Consider the following 18,085-nt stretch of genomic DNA (forward strand, 5'->3'; position numbering starts at 1 on the left):
TGTTTATCTGCGCCACCTTAGTAAAATGTATTCTCCTTGACTACATACGACGAATTGCACTTCCCTGCTACGCTGGTGAATCTAATTGCCATTTTGGGACCTTTTCGGATGATGTAATTTCAGTAGAGCATATTTTTCTAAATCAAAAATGCAGATCAAATTGGATTAAAAACAATTTCAGCTCCCCGCCGGAGTGGAGTCGGAGAGCTTTGGAATATGTTTTCCAAACATGTTTTGTTAAACAACGATTCTGTATGTAGCGATGAATAGACCTGCTGGAGAAGGGGTATGTTGGGATTCAGCCGACCCTCTTCTGCTACACACAGAGCTAGAGTGGCTTGGCGTGCACTTGATAGTTTTACACATTGAAAAGTTTTATCCACACGCCCTCACAATGGTGAATGGTTGGGGCACGCCGCCAGTTAGTTGGACCATTACAGCAAGGCATGGCAATTTGACTCACTAAACTGTTCGGCTGGACTTTGGTCATTGGAAATTCCAAAAACTTTGTCAGAGTTAGCAAAGTGCTAAAACAACATCTCATTGATATTCCATTCTTTGAGACGGATGTGACTTAAGGCTTTTCTAACTGGTACGAAAACAGAACCACAGAGATGGTGTGAGATTTCCCCCGAAAAAAGAGTCAAACGTGCCATTCCCATGGCTACGAGTCAGTTTTATAATCCTTTAAAATAATGAGCAAAAAGTTAAAACACAAACAATAACAGTTTACTGACGGAACAGCTTGTTGAGGAAAAATGCAAAATTTTTGGCTGTTCTGCTTCCTCCTACCCAACAACGCCCAAGCCGCTTCTACCCGATTCATCGATGTGGCAGGGTTCATTGAAATATTCTCAGCTTAAGCCGTTAGCAAAATAGACAACCAATTATTTTCCTATCGGATTAGAGGGCACCTATTTTTAGTACGCTAGATGCTGTAAGAAAATCGAGAGACCAAACGACGAACGGGTTCAAGAAGGAAACCGGTTTCCAAGCCAAGAACAACATTTGGCTGGCACTATCCGCCCCCTCTGGAGGAGAATAGGAAGGAAGTTGGGATTAATATCAATTAATGCCCTCGTACCAAGAACCACCATCGAACCGATCATAATGATGGTGGCCGTATAATAGCTTAATTACAGGCTTTCAACGAACGATGAAGTTATTACTGGTTTTGTCCTGAAAATGAGGTTAGGCGTAACAAATGTGTTTTGACGTTCGTTCGCATTCCCGCATCATAAAATCCTATAAAAAAGAGTGAAAACAGTTGGTGGTGCACTTGTCGAACAAAGCAACCCGCAATTATATTTCTCCCATAACAACAACCGCCGCGCCGACCCGCCAAAGGTAGCAACATGCTCGTCAGCAGCGTTCTACCTGCGCGCTTCTGGTGAACCACTAATCCTCATTACCGCCGGCCGGCCTTGCGAAACCTCCTCACGTGTGTGGTGAGCAAGACAGGCTGAAAAAATATTACCTTTTTAATCTTAAAATGAAGAGAACTAAAAAAAAAAGGAATGCTGCACAAGCGGAATGGAACGGAAAGTAAATACATTCGTAAGGGCAACAGTACCTAAATGTTGCGCTTGATATTCATTTGCGATGTTCCCACGCAGATTACGCTTGAAGGGCTTACTAGAAAAAATTGAAATGTTTTTAAAACATTCAACGAATTTAATAAGTAAATAAGTAAATCGAAGTATGCGATGGTGAAACTAGGTTGCAATTCCTTCTGCAACGCGTCTGCTTGCTACTTTTCCGAAATCGTCCATTTCATAATAACTAGGGTATGTGTGCCATCAGTAATCTCACGCTCCCATTATTCATCCTATTCGAAAACAAGCGATTACGGCACCGATTGATTCCGTTCTTTTTGTTTTCATGGGTGCTCACTTCAAACAAAAATACAAAAATAAGAAACACAACAAACAGCGCTTCAATCCTTTGTTTTCCGTAGGATGAAAATGGGAGCCACATGCTTAAGAAGGAAACTAATACCCTATAGAGCATCACCTCGCTTCTGAATTCATTTGATCATAAATCGGCCAAACGACTCTATCGGCTAGATGACGTTCGGCCAAACGAACCTTTCGGCCAAATGGCCAAACACTAGGCCAAACACCATAATAAGCAATGTGGAAAATAGCAAAACTAAGTAGCCGAATTAAACAGGGTAATGTTTTACAGCACATGGAGTACTTATTTCAGCGTATTTTAACAATTGGGTTCTTTAGGGGTATCCCGTTTATTTCATAATCTGATTCTCCGCCCAAAAATTAGTCAAAATCCAAAATATCATAATTTTTGGAGTCCGGGAACCATTTTTAAAATTCATTTAAAGTTTGTATGAATTTTTTTGTTCGGGTCGAACTGTCACTTTATCGATTGAACTGTCATTCTATCCACGAAAATTAAAACTGTTTTGTTAATTTAACCATCAAAACAAAGGTATTGGAACCCAATAAAATCACGTTACACTCAGAAAAATGAGCTCTTTCGATTAGGCTATAGAAAATAGCAATATGTTATTCACTAAACAACCCAATTGCGTTCTAAATCATAACGTAAATTACACTTCGGCTGAACTTGGACTATAAGGTCAATATTAGATGTCGGGTCAGACTTTACCCAATGTTGGGCCACCCACTGTTGGGCCCACATCGTCCTGACTGTTGGGTCCATGGTGAGTTTTTTTAATCACTTACCCTAATTTAGAGCTCTTTTGTCCGGGCACTGCGTGAGCGATTCCAATTGGAAGCTGTACTTACACTTTGAACAGTGCCTAAATGTATTCTATTCTAATTCTACTATATCAAACTGGTTGCCGTTGCGCTGCTTTCACTTTCTGCCCTACCATGGTAGAATGATGAGCACGAGGATGTTGATGTGTGACTGTTGGTTGTTCCATTTTCCAGTCCGATTGGGGGTTCATTATGATTTGCCGTTGGCCGATGTCCAAGTATCCGGGCCCGTTTGAGTCATGGGCTTAGAAAAGGGTCAGTGTCAAGCTACTCTCAGGGGAAAACAGCTACTGACAAAAGTACCGGGGCTGGGATCGTACCCATGACCATCTGCTTATGAAGCAAACGTGTGGCCAATTGCGCCACGGGCCCTGGCATGGTAAGTCTGGTGGCTAACATGAAAACAGGTCAATGTTAGGTTAGGTTAGTCGGGTTATACGTCATCGATGACGATCAAAGCTTGATATTGACACCACAATTTATGCTTTCTAGCTTGGGCTCAATCAAGTGATATATGCCGCCAGTCTTCGGAGAGTTTTGATTGATGCTGGTATTGGTGTCAAGGCATTTTGAGGGGGTTTCAAGGGATTTCATTTTTCATCTGAAGGAGTCCTAGGAGTTTAGTGGTGTTCTGTGAAAGTTCAAAGGAATTACGGAAATTTCAAGAGCGTGTGGATAGTATGAAATCCCCAGAGAACCCCTGAAATTCCATGAGACCTTCAGGTACCTCCCTTAAACCACCTGGGATTTCCTGGAATGCCCCAGAGACCCTCTGAAACCTCTTAGGGTTCACTGAAACGTCCCTGAGACTCTCTGAAACGCTTCTGAAACGCCTCTGAGACCCACACAGCTAGTTTAGATTACCGACTTCGGTAAAATGTTACTGGGTTTTTGAACTGCTGACATTTCGGTAATCATTCCTTTACCGAGAAGCCTGTAATTTGAAAAGTTGGTCATCGGTCAAATAATAACTGAGTGTAGTCAGTAATTTATGTTGAGGAAATTTACCGACTTCCAGTTGATTGTTTGTTTACAACAGATTACCGAGTTCCTCAGTTACAAAATTGTTGCCCGCCCCTCGCAATTTTCATAATTCCTTCATTATCCCTCATTATTGCCAAAATTCCATGAATTCCACGGGCAAAAGGCTCGCCTTTTTAATCTTATTCAACTCTTGAGTGAGTGTTTACAAGATCCGTGACGAATTTGCGAAAACAACTACGAAAGACTAGATCCGCGATGGTCCAGAAGTGTGTTCGAAAAACCATCTTGGAGTCAGACCGGAGATGCCTCGCAGCCGAGTTTGCAGCATCTTCGCTAATCTAGTCATATAGAACTACCTTTGGTGGCTATGGAAATGGGTCCATGCACACCACTAGCAGGCTATGCATCGCTCCATTCGCACCAAGTCCATCGGTTGGTGGCAAGAAGTTACCTCGATTCCACCGATTCGCCGCGGACCTTGCGTTTCTTACCTGAGAGTTGACGGCGTGAAAAAAGATCGAGCCTCTTGCTGCTTTGGGAAACCATCGTTGATACGGTTGATACTAATTCCGCCGCTGCTGCTGAAAAAGTATTAGTGAATGAAAGTTCGACAGCTGCTCGTGAGAGCAGTTGTTTGTTTTCATTTTAAATTGACGAAATCTCAGTACAAGAGAAATGATTACTGAAAGTCGGTAGTTGCCTTTACCGACTTTTTCCCTTATACAGTAAAACATGCGTATTACCGGGCAATAAGTGGCTAAAATTACCGAACTCAATAAAATGTAACAAACATTACTGACGTTCGCTATATTTTTCAACAAAAACACTGATTTGTCGTCAATTCTATGATATACAGTTCCGGCCCAGCAAGAAAAGTTACCGAACTCGTAATTCTTGAATAAGTGTGCAGAGATAGGGTGCGACTCAAAACTCGAGCTTTGCGACTCAAAACTCGAGCTAGGCGAGTTTTGCGTTACGATCCATACAAAAAAAATAGTCTTTTCATACAAAAAGCGTTACGTAGGGGTAGAGAGGGTGTCTGAAATGGTCAATTTTTGCGTTACGTAATAAGTGTACCATGCCTAGACGGTACGTGCAATCGGTTGTGTATTTCACACTTTGCCGTGCGCTGTATTTCTCTTGTTTCTCGCGCTCTGTCGTATGCATGCACTCTCTCTATTCTTGGCACTGTGCTTGATTCTCCGCAGGATTGGTGCAATTTCTAATCAAATTATCCATTACTTGTAAGCTCTTGAAAAGCCTAACAACTTTGTCAAAATCACAAGCTCTCTAATTCATCTAATAAGCGTTTCTTCTGTTTGTTGAGATCACCAAACGAATGCACAGTGACACGCACAGTTTCAAGCACTGTGCGTTATTTTCTGCGTCGTGAAGTGCTACGATTTGTCTCTCGCACAATTACGAATGCTGTCAGTCATACGTCTCCGTCTCTCAGTAAAAACGGGAGACAAGCTCTTGAGATTGTATGGTACCTCCCGGTACCATCACAAAAGCCCCTATGACCCCTTGAAATGACACTAAAATCTCCTGGCACTTTCTGAAACCCCCTGAAATGCCCCTGTGATCCTCTGGAACTGTCCTGGAATCCCCTGAGATCCTCTGAAACGTCCCGTTACCTTAGCATCCCCTTGAGACCTCCTGAAACGCTCCTGGGACCTTCTGACACAACCCTGCAACCAGCCATTGCTCCCCCTATAACGACCCCTGGTCACCGTTGCCATAGTTACCGTCATAATTGCATTGTCTCAATCCATTTTCGACCCAGAGTCGTGAAATGTTCGATGTGCAATCTCAATTGAATTGATTTATTTTGCCGTTCATGTTTTATTCTTTCCGGGGTTGCACTATCTACAACATGCTGGTGGGACTGCCACTTTCGGTATAGATGACGCGATACACCATTTCATGTTCAGATGCTGAATAGTCGAATAGGCGCTGTTGGAGCCGCATCTCCTAAGAGATTAGACGCATGGAACGTACCTCCAGAATCCAGCAGAAGTCATAAGGACAATAGTGCCCAGACTGACCCAAGCTAAGTACACAACACTTGGTTGAAGGCTTTCGTCGTCAACTGACGGACCTGTGGAAGCCTGAGGTAGGAACTTGTGAAGCTCTTTACAAGTTGTTGGCTCATGCAGGTTGTTGTAATTATGCAATTAAATTGAGATTATACTTAAAATACAGGAGTTGAAGTTCTTAAAGAACCTGATGTATTTTATTGTGATACCTGAACTGCCAATTTATAAGAAAAAAAATTGACCGTCCGTAGTTGATACTCCAGTATCGCCAGGCCAGCTAAACTTACACAAGGAACCAACGAGATAGATGCTTGAGACCAACATGCATCTTCAGTGTATGAGTATTGATGATCTTGCAGGTTGCAGGTCAATGTGGGGATGAGGAAGGAAATGATGATTGCAATCGCTTGTTGCCAACAGGCCGTTTAGTCATCTGCATCCGCACAAGGTCATGCTATTTTTGGAGTGTTGTTGGAAAATGTTTATTTTTGGCATGGAGGTTCACGCATTGGTGCGTGGATGCCAGGTGTAAAGTGATAGATTGTGTGAAGATTACTGTGAAGCGGGATAGTTCGCTTGGTTGCATACCCTGTAAATGGTATATGATAGCTGTGCTCTGAAAGTTGGATGGGAAACGGATTTTTTTTTCCATCCGTTTCTAGTTCTAGCGAAGGTTATTGAACATACGTTTATACATGAGATGTATATGTAGAAAAGAGAGTATAGACTGTAGATGAAGTAGATCGTATGCACAAAGCAGGAGGATACGAATCAGTAGCGGTGGCCACTAAACCACCAAGTTCGTCTTACCTGAACTGTCAATTTGCAAGATGAACATATACAAAAAGTTCTCTGTACTTGAACTTTCCCGTGAACAATAAACCCGCTTTAAATGCCACCGCTAAAAAGCATTTTGCCCCAGCTCAAACTTAAACTGACTAGCTGGTGGCGACGACGCCAGGTGCCGCCGAGGAAACAAGCTCAAGCATTCCCATCCACTCGTATGGAATTTTCAGTCTACTTGAACCCAAAAGTATGATTGTCAGAGAGCAGCCTAATCACTTCACACCGTCGCACATACATACACACACGTACATGGGACGGAGCGCTCTGGGCCCAGACTTGCTCCAAACGGAAACACCAGTCACCGCACCGGCAGGATCACATGCGTTGGGATCACATCGCATCGCATCACATCGCTTATGTTGTTGGTGGGTGCTCTCTTCACTAATGAAATTAGAACACTTTGAAGGTTTCTGTGTGAAAGTTTTGCACCTTGGTGCCTAAGGTAAAGGCGCGCAATGCGCCCAAGCAGCATTTTGGTGAAAGATGTGACTTTACGTTCCAAGTTCAACCAGTGTATGAGAAGAAGTGAAAAAAAATCAACTTGGGGTCGGTGGGCCTATCACCGAAACAGTGGCTTTCAGGTGTATTTGTTTGCGGGCCACTTTGGTATTTTGGGCGTATCAGTAGGTCAGCTCCAGAGTATGAAAATATCTTTATTTTCTTCTTCGAAAAATTATAACTCGAAAACGGTTTGTTGGATTAATTCCTATGAAGATGTTTAAGGATATTTGAAGGACTTAAAGAAAAAAATACACTGAGAGTAATATTCATCGCGGATCTATGTTAAATGTCATCTAATTTCAGTTTTCCAAAAACTTAACCCTTTGATTTGTTTTATCATTTTTTGTAGAAAGCTAACTTTAAGCCTCAGAATTTGCCAAGTAGCCCAGGACGGTTTAATGCTTCTAACTATTTTTCTCATTTTTTTTTTTATTTTTCATCGATTTTTAGAACAAGCCAATGAAACCAATTTTTGAAACATTTTATATCAAAAGTAGATTTAACAAACAAGTTTCAATGAGCATAATTCGCTTCCTACATCGAATCATACCTAATCGAAAAAATAAATTAAAATAAGAAAAATGGCCCAATTGTTAAATGTTATTACATAGGGGTAAAACTATTTTGATAGTTTCGCTTTTGGTAATCGATTGTACTTTTAAGATCAAAAACGGTTGAAAAAAGCAATAATCCTGTTTATTGAAAAAAATATTTCTAATCTCCCATACACTGAGAAGCTTTTTAAAAAGTAATAAAATAAATTAGCATTTCTTCCACAAACCAAAACCAAACCAACAGTAGTTTGAGAACGGCTTCCCGGCCTAGCCCGGCACCACCCTCTTAGAGAGGTCTGAAGATGGCTCTTTACAGCTCTTGCGCACACAATGGGGCGCGTCAACAAGAGGGAGTTATAAAAGAGCGCTCTCCTTTTCCCTCGACTTACAACCGCGATAGCCCTACAGTACACTGCACAACGCACATCTTGGTTTATGTGTAGGGTATTCTCGATTCTGGGTGTCTCTCATTCGTAAACTAGAAGGTAAAGGAACCGCTTTATGCCGCAACGAAGACCACGATTCGTTCGTTTGGTTTCTTGTTTTGCTCTGAAGGTAGGAATTGATGGTGACTGAGTTGTCTTATGATTTTTTTTTACGTTTCCTTCTTCCCTCCGAGTAACGCCATCTTGAATTTTGTACCTACATACACCGGCAAATAGCATGAGCTCCGTTTTGGTTCAGTGGCCCGCGTTCCTTAACGCTCCAGTTGAAATCAGCCAAGCTCTTTGTTTGCACCCCAAAACGACGACGGCCAGATGATACAGACAGACATAATAAGATGACACACCCAATAACTGTGCTATACCAGAAAAGAAAAACTACGTAATCTTGATAAATATGTGTCTGTAGCATACCACACATAAGACATCGGTGATCCAACTTTTTATCTTTGGTTTCTTCTTTCTTTCTCCCTTTCCTTTGCAGGTTAAGATATGGTTTCAGAATCATCGATACAAATGCAAACGGCAAGCGAAGGAGAAAGCCATGGCAGAGCAGAACCAGCATAATCAGGTTAGTATCGGTGCTTAACTTATTTTCTTGGGATTTTTTTTTTTCAACATGATTCAAATGCAATGCAGTATGTATTCCTCTCTCAAAAGAATCCGCAGTGTTTTAAACTTTAATCGTTTCGTCTTACTTACTTTCCATGAACCGGGTGGTGTTACATAGCATTTAGCGTATTTCTGTATATTTTAACAATTGGGTTCTTTGTAATAACGTAAATCATACTTCAGCTGATCTTGGACTTGAGAATTAACTACACCACTTTAAAATAACAAAGGCTGCTTACGCAATTAAATAGGCCATCGAAAATTACACAGCGAAGGAACGTCGGAAGCAGTTTGCGAATTCGAGCTCAAATTCTGGTTCACTGCCGAAAAAGAATGTTGCCCGAAGAACCTTTTATTGATTTTTTTTTCAAAAAGTATTTTTTGTAACAAATTTTGTTAATATGGTTATCGGCTCGGTAGAGCTTTTAATTAAGCAAGTGAGCCTTACAAATAAACGATATGGAAAAAATGCTGTTTTGCTCAGTGAAAAGTTGACTTTTTCACAACGTAATGGCAAAAAAGATATTTAACTTCAACAACATAAAATTATTATTAGAAACTTCGCCTGTTTTAGTACATTTTTTCCACTATGTATTAATTTTAGTACATTCCAAACTTTACATATGAAGTTTCAAAAGCGAAGCACATACCATTTGCATTCAATTTGCTGACATGCAGTTGAATATATCGAAATTATACATTCAAGCTAATTTTTAAATATTTATTTACCCCAATCGATTGTTCAATTTTCCCTCACTATTTTTCGTGATGCAGGGTCGAAGGTCTTTAGCCGGAATGGCCATTGGGTCTTATTTTTGCCGTTACATCCCCACCAGGACAAAACATGCTTCTCAGCTTAGTGTTCTATGAGCTCTTCCACCATGTTGCATGTGTATATCGCGTGGCAGGCACGTATAACCAAACAATTCAAGGAAATTTCCTTCAGGGAGCATTCATCAAGTACGTCACGCTAAAATTGGGAATTCATGACCCTTCCTCCTTCCCTCGTATGGGTTTTTCCTATACCTAATATATTGCTTGTCACACTTTCACAAACCCCCCTCTCCGAAACAACCCCCTTACCCTACCTGTTCGTGGAGTTCGGTAGTCTTGAAGCAAAGTCGATTTTTCGTAATTCTGGACAGCTCAAGCTACAAAATATATTTATTAGTTCACGTATTTCCTAATTTACCACTATTTACAATTTAGTGTCCGAACGTGTAAATCAACGAACAAATCTGTAGTTCTATTATCAAATTATTACCTATAAAGGAAATGTTTAGAAACAATTATAATTCCAAATATCTTACGGTTTAAACAGCTTTCCAAATAAATTCAATAACTGTTTTAGCAAAATCGTAATCTCTGATATTTTCACAATTTGACTGTGTTAATCCTCAATAAAAGGTGACATTTACCTAATCGTTTCTCTTTTCCTGACATTCGTTCATTGTGACGTTAGTTTAGCTCTTCAACCGAGGGGCTTACTGGTACAATGACGTTCTTAATGGATGATCCCTTACGAAAAGTTCATGGACCGACCGGGAATTGAATAATGAACCCGTCACCCTCAGCATGGATTTTTCCTTCTTTTGAACATAAGGTCGTTCTTCCTAGTATCATTGTCAAAACTAGTTTTTGGCGCTGAAACTGCTGATATTCAAATAATTATTTTTTCCCTCTTAAAAGCATAGGCTAGTTTTATTGTTAAAATAGTTTTTGGTAATAATTGTTGAAAAAGGTGAAACCAACAGATCCGTTTCCAGTTTCATTACTGCTAAATTGCAATCCTGATGACCAATCGGCCTATTTTAACTTGAAAATGGCTTCTCCAGTCTTGAAAAATACAAATACAGCTATTTAATCTTGTCCGACGTTTCGTTCACATTTAGGACCTTCCTCAGGAACTCAATTATTGCCGATTTTTTGTCCAGTGTTGTTTTAACGAACAATGATTGTCAGATGGATGGAGTTTTCCCGCACAGCAGTTAACAGTCAGTTAACGGTTGGGATGTGGAAAAACTCTTCCGGAATTTTACCGCTCTTTAACTTAACACCTTGCGCTTGATCGATCACCATTGCTATTGCTAGGTAAAGCAATGGTGATCGATCAAGCACAATGTGTCAATTTTTTCTTCTAGAATGCTTAGAATATAATACTGTCTACGATATTACATGGTAAAAACAAGGATTTTGAAATATTTCGATTGAAAATGACGCCAAATTCTTAGGGTGTTCATATTACCCCCAATTCTCCCAATTGTTGATTTTCAAGGGCGTTGTTAATGGGTGTTCCAGAACAGGTACCAGAGGTGTTTCAAGAAGTTTCAGGAGCGTACTAGGGGATACAGTAGTATTCCATGGGATTTCAGAAACATTCCTGGGGATTTCAAGATGTTTCAGGTGTGTTCCAGGGGATTGCGTGTTGTATCAGGGACGCTACAGCTAGTGGTGTTCCAGGGGCTTTTCAGAAGTATCAGGGGTGTTTCATGGGGCTTCGGGTGCGTTACCGAGGATTTCAAGGGATTTTAAGGGTGTTTCAGGGGATTTTTAAGGGGCTTCAATCGGTTTCAGGGTGTTCCAGATTATTTCATTGGTGTATCAAAGGTGTCAGCGGTGTTCCAGATGATATAAGGCGTCTTCAAATTATTCCAGGGGCGTTCAAGGGTTTTTCCGTGGATTTCAGGAGCGTTTCAGGGGGTTTCAAGGGTTGCGTTCAAGCGATTTCAAGGTTGTTTCAGATAGCTTCTGGGGCGTTCCAGGCGTTTTCAAGAAGCTTTAGGGGAGTGGATTTTGAGGGTTTTCAAGGGAATTCAGGTGCGTTCCAGGCCATATCTAGGGTTTTCAGGGCTAATCAGGGCATTTCAAGGGCGTTACAACAGGTTTCAGGGGCGTGTACCAGGGGATTTCAAGGGAGTTCCAGGCCATTTCAAGGAGCTTCAGGGGTGTTACAGGAAATTTAAGGGGTTTTCAAGGGATTCCAGAAGTGTACCAGGGGCGTTTTGGGTCTCTAGTTAGCCTAGTGGTTAAGGCTATGGATCGCCAATCCGGAGACGGCGGGTTCGATTCCCGTTCCGGTCGGAAAATTTTTCTCGATTCCCTGGGCATAGTGTATACTTGCCACACAATATACAAATTCATGCAATGGCAGGCAAAGAAAGCACTTCAATTAACAACTGTGGAAGTGCTCAAAGAACACTAAGTTGAAGCGAAGCAGGCCAAGTCCCAGTGGGGACATCGAGCTACAAAGAAGAAGAAGAAGAAGAAGAAGAAGAAGAAGAAGAAGAAGAAGAAGAATTAGTCCAGGGGCGTTTCAGTGATGTTTCTGTGGGTTTCAGGAGCATTCCACGGTTTTCAAAGGGGTTTCAGGGGTATTATAGAGAGTTCCAGAGCGTGATTTCGATTCGGCTCACTGGTTTTGGAGATCAAGAACTAGTTATCTTGAAAATAGTGTTTTACGAGAACGGTTCTAGTTTCACGAAAGATTAAGCAATCGAGCTCAAATAGACTCGCAGACGTGAAGACAACTGTAGACAGACTTGAACATTCGACATTTTCCACTACCTTCGTCTTGTTGCCGCGGTCGTCTGTCAGCCTGCTTAGCTACACTCGTGAGCTACCGTTACCTCTTACATACAAAACGAGCGGTAGAACTAAAATCAATTAACATAAAAACGAATCAAATCAACGTCACCTGCCACGATGACATTTGTCTAATTCTAGCTTCTTGCATAGATTTTGTACATAAGAATAAATCTGTATTGAACCAATACAACATGAAAATAGGCTCCATAAGCGTTAAACGTTGAGCCTTAAATAAATGAACTATTTTAAAAAGGCTTTCTAATGAGCATCAATGGCGTTTCATGGGGGCCTCGTGAAGTTTTAGATTGTTTACGCTTGTACATCCGATTAACAGTACTCAAAGAGATCTTCGAGGTCCTCAGACATTGGACTCATCACTTCACAGCACATAGTTTCATGAAGCTGTATAAGCATAGAGTTCTCGAATACTAGACAGTTATTGTACTCATTTATTTAGATAACCCATAGATGTATGAGCCTGTCAGTATAAACCTTTTCATTGAAAAGAAATGAGCATTAGCAAAATATGCCAGAACATGGTTTTCCGGCGAAATGAATTTGGCTGATAAATACGTGCATAACGTTGGATGGATCAGGATCAGGGAATGAAATTATCGATCACGATCGCGATAGTAGAAAACTCTCCCACACGCATTATCGGCGAAAAAAGACGTGCGATAAATTCAGACCCGGGTTTCTCCCGAGAATGTGTTTTCGCTCGTTCCGCAGCGCCGAGAATCGATTATCATCTGCAACGAAAAGTTGACTGGTTTGCTTTCTGCTCTTTGTTCGCCTTGCCGTAGTCTCGTCGTCACCGGCTGTAGCTTTTATGTATAAAATTTCTATCCTCTCTCGAGCAGCTTGTGTGGTCGAGTGGTTATGGTGCGTGCTCATACACATTTTTGTGGAGGGTCTAGGTTCGAATCCCGTTAGCGGCAAATTTTTGTTATTTGCCTTCTGATAATTATCGCGATAACTTTGCAGGCGGATAAAGTTGGATAGCGAAAATGAAAAGAGAGATTTCCTGTTTTCGGCTGTCTTTGATCGGGGACAAACAGCAACGATCGATAAACATTTCTCACAGTAAAAGTAAAAACAGAAAAAATCGGTTGCTCGAAAAACGCCGTTTTTCGTCTCAATTTGCTGATAATTTCACTCCCTGATCAGGATCAAAATAATAGTGTTCGGATCGCGGATCTCTATTTGGTTTGAATTCTTGGATGGATCGACCAAGACGTAATTCAGAATTGCGTGTATAAACAGAGGCAGTCCTAGTGGAGTCCATGTCGAAGTAGTCGATGATGAGGATGTGTTTGAAGTTGTTGAATAGACCTCCTCACACGTCGACGTCGAAATGCTCTCTTTTTCGCTCTTTCAGAAAACCAGAGAACAACATGACCATTAGATGGTCATGTCATTAGAACCGGTTTCTTAAGCGATTCAGGCAAGGAATTTCCCATGCATCAAGATAGGCTGAGAAATTTCTTCTGATCTGCAAACAGCCCTTAAGGAAGAACTCAAATTTTGTGAGTTTTTAGGGAGTGGGATTCGATCCCATGTCCTCGGCGTGGTAGTCACGTGCTTTATCCATCACACCAGGCCCGCTCCCCTGACCTTCCTTCCATCTGACTGCCATTAGTGTTTTTCTTGTCTGTCAGCAAATTTATACGGCTTTCATTACATATGGCGAGCAAAGGCGCAGTCATGTATCGCGCACCATTGACATTTGCAGAAAATCTCCGCATATCGCTCCGATCTATGCGTACCAGCGCTTAAGCAATCACAGTGCCTTCCGGCTTTTTTTCGTGCTGTAAAAAATTTGTTTCTCATCTGCTCTAGTACCGCTCCTTTTTGAACCAGTATTCTCAGCGGAAAAAACTAGCGAAATTCATCGAAATACCTTATGAAAATTTGCTATAACTAATTCTTATGGATGACATAAGAATACCTTTTGAAAATTGATCGAGCTTGCTATGACAAATTTCATAAGATAGACTTATGAAAAGAACAAAAAATCATAAAATGATGCAGACTGGATTCGATCCATGAACGTCGGGATCACCTAGCCCGTGATTTATCCACACGGCTACCGACGCTTGAGAATTCCATGTTGCTAAACATGAATAAAAGCCAAGCTGTGAGACGATTTTGCGTCATAGAATGACCTTATGAAATTCATCCGAATCATTATGAATTATTTAAAGGCCGTTTCATAAGTTGGGCCTTATGGAAATGTTAAGGTAATTTGGCTGAGTGTACTGGCTACTAGCATTCGATTCCTGGCGATATTGTTTTCGTTCGTTACTCGTTGACACTCTTCATCAAAGCTACAGTTACGCTTAGCGATACCTACTTGCTCTTACGTTATTGTCGCCACCGTAACATGGATAAACGCCCATAAACTGATGAGATCTGTTGGTCACTCTTATCCTGTTTTATTTCTTGTGCTCATGGCATTGGATAATCTCGGCCGAATTTTTGAAACTACAAAATTGTGATCCGAGATCCGGGACCTCTGTAGGGCTTCACATCTATGTCGACCGAAAAATGTCGCCGCAACTAGCACGTGGGACCTACGACCAATTGTCACCACTCGGTTGTCGCCGAGTGTTTCTTCGTATATCGACTTCCGCACTAATTCATGCAGACATGTATTCTCAGAGAATTCTGGAGTCAATTTGGAGATGCCTGATCATAAAGAACTGTAATAAAAAACGTATTTACTTTCGCATTTTACATGTCTGGCTGCGGTTTTTGATAGTTTGTTTGGCTGCATTCCACAAGCCTATTTATGAAGTGCAGCCCGTCTATAGTGAGGAGAAGAGCTATTTTGGATGCTCCTTCCAAGCTGTCGACGCACCATTTTCCTTTATTTATCTGTTTTAATAATTTGCCATACATCCTGCATAGCAACATGTTGAAAAAATCTCTATGAAGAATAATCAATAATGGAGTTCAAGAAATCTTCTGTTTTTCACTTTCGCAACCAAGTGAGAGCAAAAGAATCAATGATTTCTTGACCCACCCCATCACCCTATGGGACACCCACTAATGCAGTTCTCGTTTTTCATCCAGTCAGCCAGCTCACCACGACGTGTGGCCGTACCAGTACTAGTTAAAGATGGCAAGCCGTGTTCCGGCGGCTCTAATTCCAGCGCTTCTGCTCAACAGCAGCAACAACAGCAACAGCAGCAGGGTGGTGGCCAACAGCAGCAACAAATCAGCGGCAGCAATAATTCCCTAACGTCCAGCGGTGGTGGCGGGAGTGGCGGTGGAGGTGGAGGAGGCGGCGGCTCTTCAGTGGTTCTAACCAGTGATTCCAACCAAACCCACTCACCGGACACGCCCACCACGACGCTCCTGTCGTCGTACCAGGGCAGCCACAACGTGACCGGCCAGATGCTGCAGCAGCCGTGCAATAACAGTCTCATGTCCAACAGCCTGGCCATGGCGTACCGGAACCAGAACAACTTCATGGCCAACAGTCATCAGCAGCAGTGCGGCAGCTACCTGCCGCTGCAAACCCGAGCCTGGTAATATTAGGTGATATGTTAGGTTTTTACTCTGCTTGTTTTAGGCGGTCGTTGGCCGAGAAGTAGTTTTGGTTTTGTCGGGGTTTTGAACAAGTCAGCCATAAAACCAAAACTGCTTCCCAAGCGTCCGTACAAAGGGTGTTCGATCGTTCTTTTGTTCTCCTTGAAAACCTGCGAGGAGCTAAGGACAGCCCGTGTCCACTGTTAGCCCTCGAGATAGCTCGTTTTACTTAATTTTATATTAAATTAATATATATTTTAGCTAAGCTGTAGATTTGGTTTTCCCGCGGGAGGGAGAAGCGAAATACTTACTAAAAAGTAGTAGAAGAAAAAGTAATCAAACTGTAAATATACACTTACACATAATTAGCCAATAAGACAAAGTTTTCGAGTGCATCTGCGTTGGGCGCTATATTGTGACGACGACCATGGGTCACCAGTCAGTGTCACCGTTGTAGCAAATAGGACACTACGAAGATGATCCACTAATGGAAGGGAAACCAATGGATTTGAACTTTGAGTACAATTGTTACAGATTATTAATCGTGTAAAAAAGAGAGAAGAACACTTGTGACAAACACCAACCGGCCGCGTACATCGACAAAATTGCAATAAAATTGTATCTTGTTTTTTTGTTTAGTTCCGAGTTTCCGTTGAAAAATTATGTCCTAACATCAGTGTTGGATTCACTTTTTGAACATACGTAGAGTATAACACTGAAACCAATAATCTGAAAATTTTTAAATTCAATCATGTTTAATTAATTCTACTCACATTCACAAAAAAAACGACATCGATGAAAATGAGTACATACACCAATCAAGAAATCAGCACAGCAGCGCACCGACAAAAATTATCTCAATTTAATTAAAGTGTAAATAGCTTTGAACCCAACCGTCAGTGCAGCTCCGCAACAGCGAAAGAGTGGCATCGAACCCAAAACCAGGAATCCGCGAAAGACAAAATGTATAATGCAATTAAATCCAATGGCCGCAAAATTCAAAATTATTTCGACCCCATCAACCAGAAATCGAATTGGTTAGCGCAATCGAAAATAACGAGATGACTCGGGACGGGACAAAAGTCCGGGCTCAGATCACTGCAGCACATTTGTACATATAGGTACCAATTCACAAAAAAAAAACGATTTTCTTTTTGCGCAGCAAGTGAATCGGCGAAAAAAGCAAATGAAAATATTTTAAATATCGAATATTTATCTCATCATCACCCCACCCACCCCGCATTCCTTCTCATTCAGCTGTGAATATGCATACCAACACACCCACACACACACACACACGCTCACACCTGACCAGTTTGGATCAGAACGAACGGATTATGTCACTCAACAACAAACTGCTGCATATGCAAATAAGCGAAACGCAAGTGTAATAATCATGATATTAAAAAAAGAAACAAAGGAATAGCAGAAAAATAAGGCTTTTTTGTCCGAGCAAAGTATCAGAAAATTTTAACACAAACGAACAACAAAGGTATGCTAAATAAAACAAAGTATGAAGGTTATTTAATTTAATTATTATTCTATAAGAAGTAATAAAAGTAGTGAAAATACATGACAGGTATCATTGGTAGCAGCAACACATTGCAGCAAATCATCCAGTTGAGCAGAAACCACTCGACTAACTAATGGAAATCGCCTCAATGCGCAGAAAGCGTTTGCGGTGACCAAGTTTGTATTAAATTTGAAAAAAAAAGATATAGAATGTGGTAACTAAAACAAAATGGCGAAAAGAAATGAAATAAATATCAATATGAAAATTTGAAATGGTTCACGCGTTTTTTTATAAGTTGAGAAATTCCAAAAAATAGAGTTATGAAAGGGCTAGGTGAGTAGTCATTAATGTGTCGAAAACAAAGTACATGATGACAAAGGGCTCCAGCGAGGAATCACCGCGCCCGACACCCCGAATTTCATCCGACGGTGATGAAATCGAAGCGGTAGAAGAATTCGTGTACTTGGGCTCACCGCCGAAAACGACGCCAGCAGAGAAATTCAGAGAGGCATTGTGGCAGGAAATCGACCTTACGTTGGACTCCGCCTGACTCTACGATCGAACAAAGTTCGCCATCACACGAGGTTAACTATTCACCTATGGTGGAACTGTCCCACGCGCGCTGCCATTTGACCATGGAGACCAATTTGGTAGTCCTGCCCTGCGTATACCTCTTGTGCCGCGTATTTTGAAGCACTCTATGTCCTACCCGATAAGGATGACGCAGAGCGCG

General features: G+C 41.4%; 1 protein-coding gene across 1 annotated transcript in view; it reads left to right on the forward strand.

The window, feature by feature from the left end:
* LOC109429947 (homeobox protein Nkx-2.4) overlaps positions 1-17,618 on the forward strand; it is a 241,495-nt gene extending 223,877 nt beyond the window's left edge. Inside the window, exons 5-6 of the mRNA XM_029856898.2 lie at positions 8,593-8,679; positions 15,381-17,618. Coding sequence (XP_029712758.1) covers positions 8,593-8,679; positions 15,381-15,842 — 549 coding nt within the window. The 3' untranslated portion in view covers positions 15,843-17,618. The remainder of the gene's footprint in view (positions 1-8,592; positions 8,680-15,380) is intronic.
* The last annotated feature ends 467 nt before the right edge of the window (positions 17,619-18,085 follow it).

Source organism: Aedes albopictus, chromosome 1 (assembly GCF_035046485.1).
Source record: "Aedes albopictus strain Foshan chromosome 1, AalbF5, whole genome shotgun sequence".
In the NCBI taxonomy this organism is placed as follows: Eukaryota; Metazoa; Arthropoda; class Insecta; order Diptera; family Culicidae; genus Aedes; species Aedes albopictus.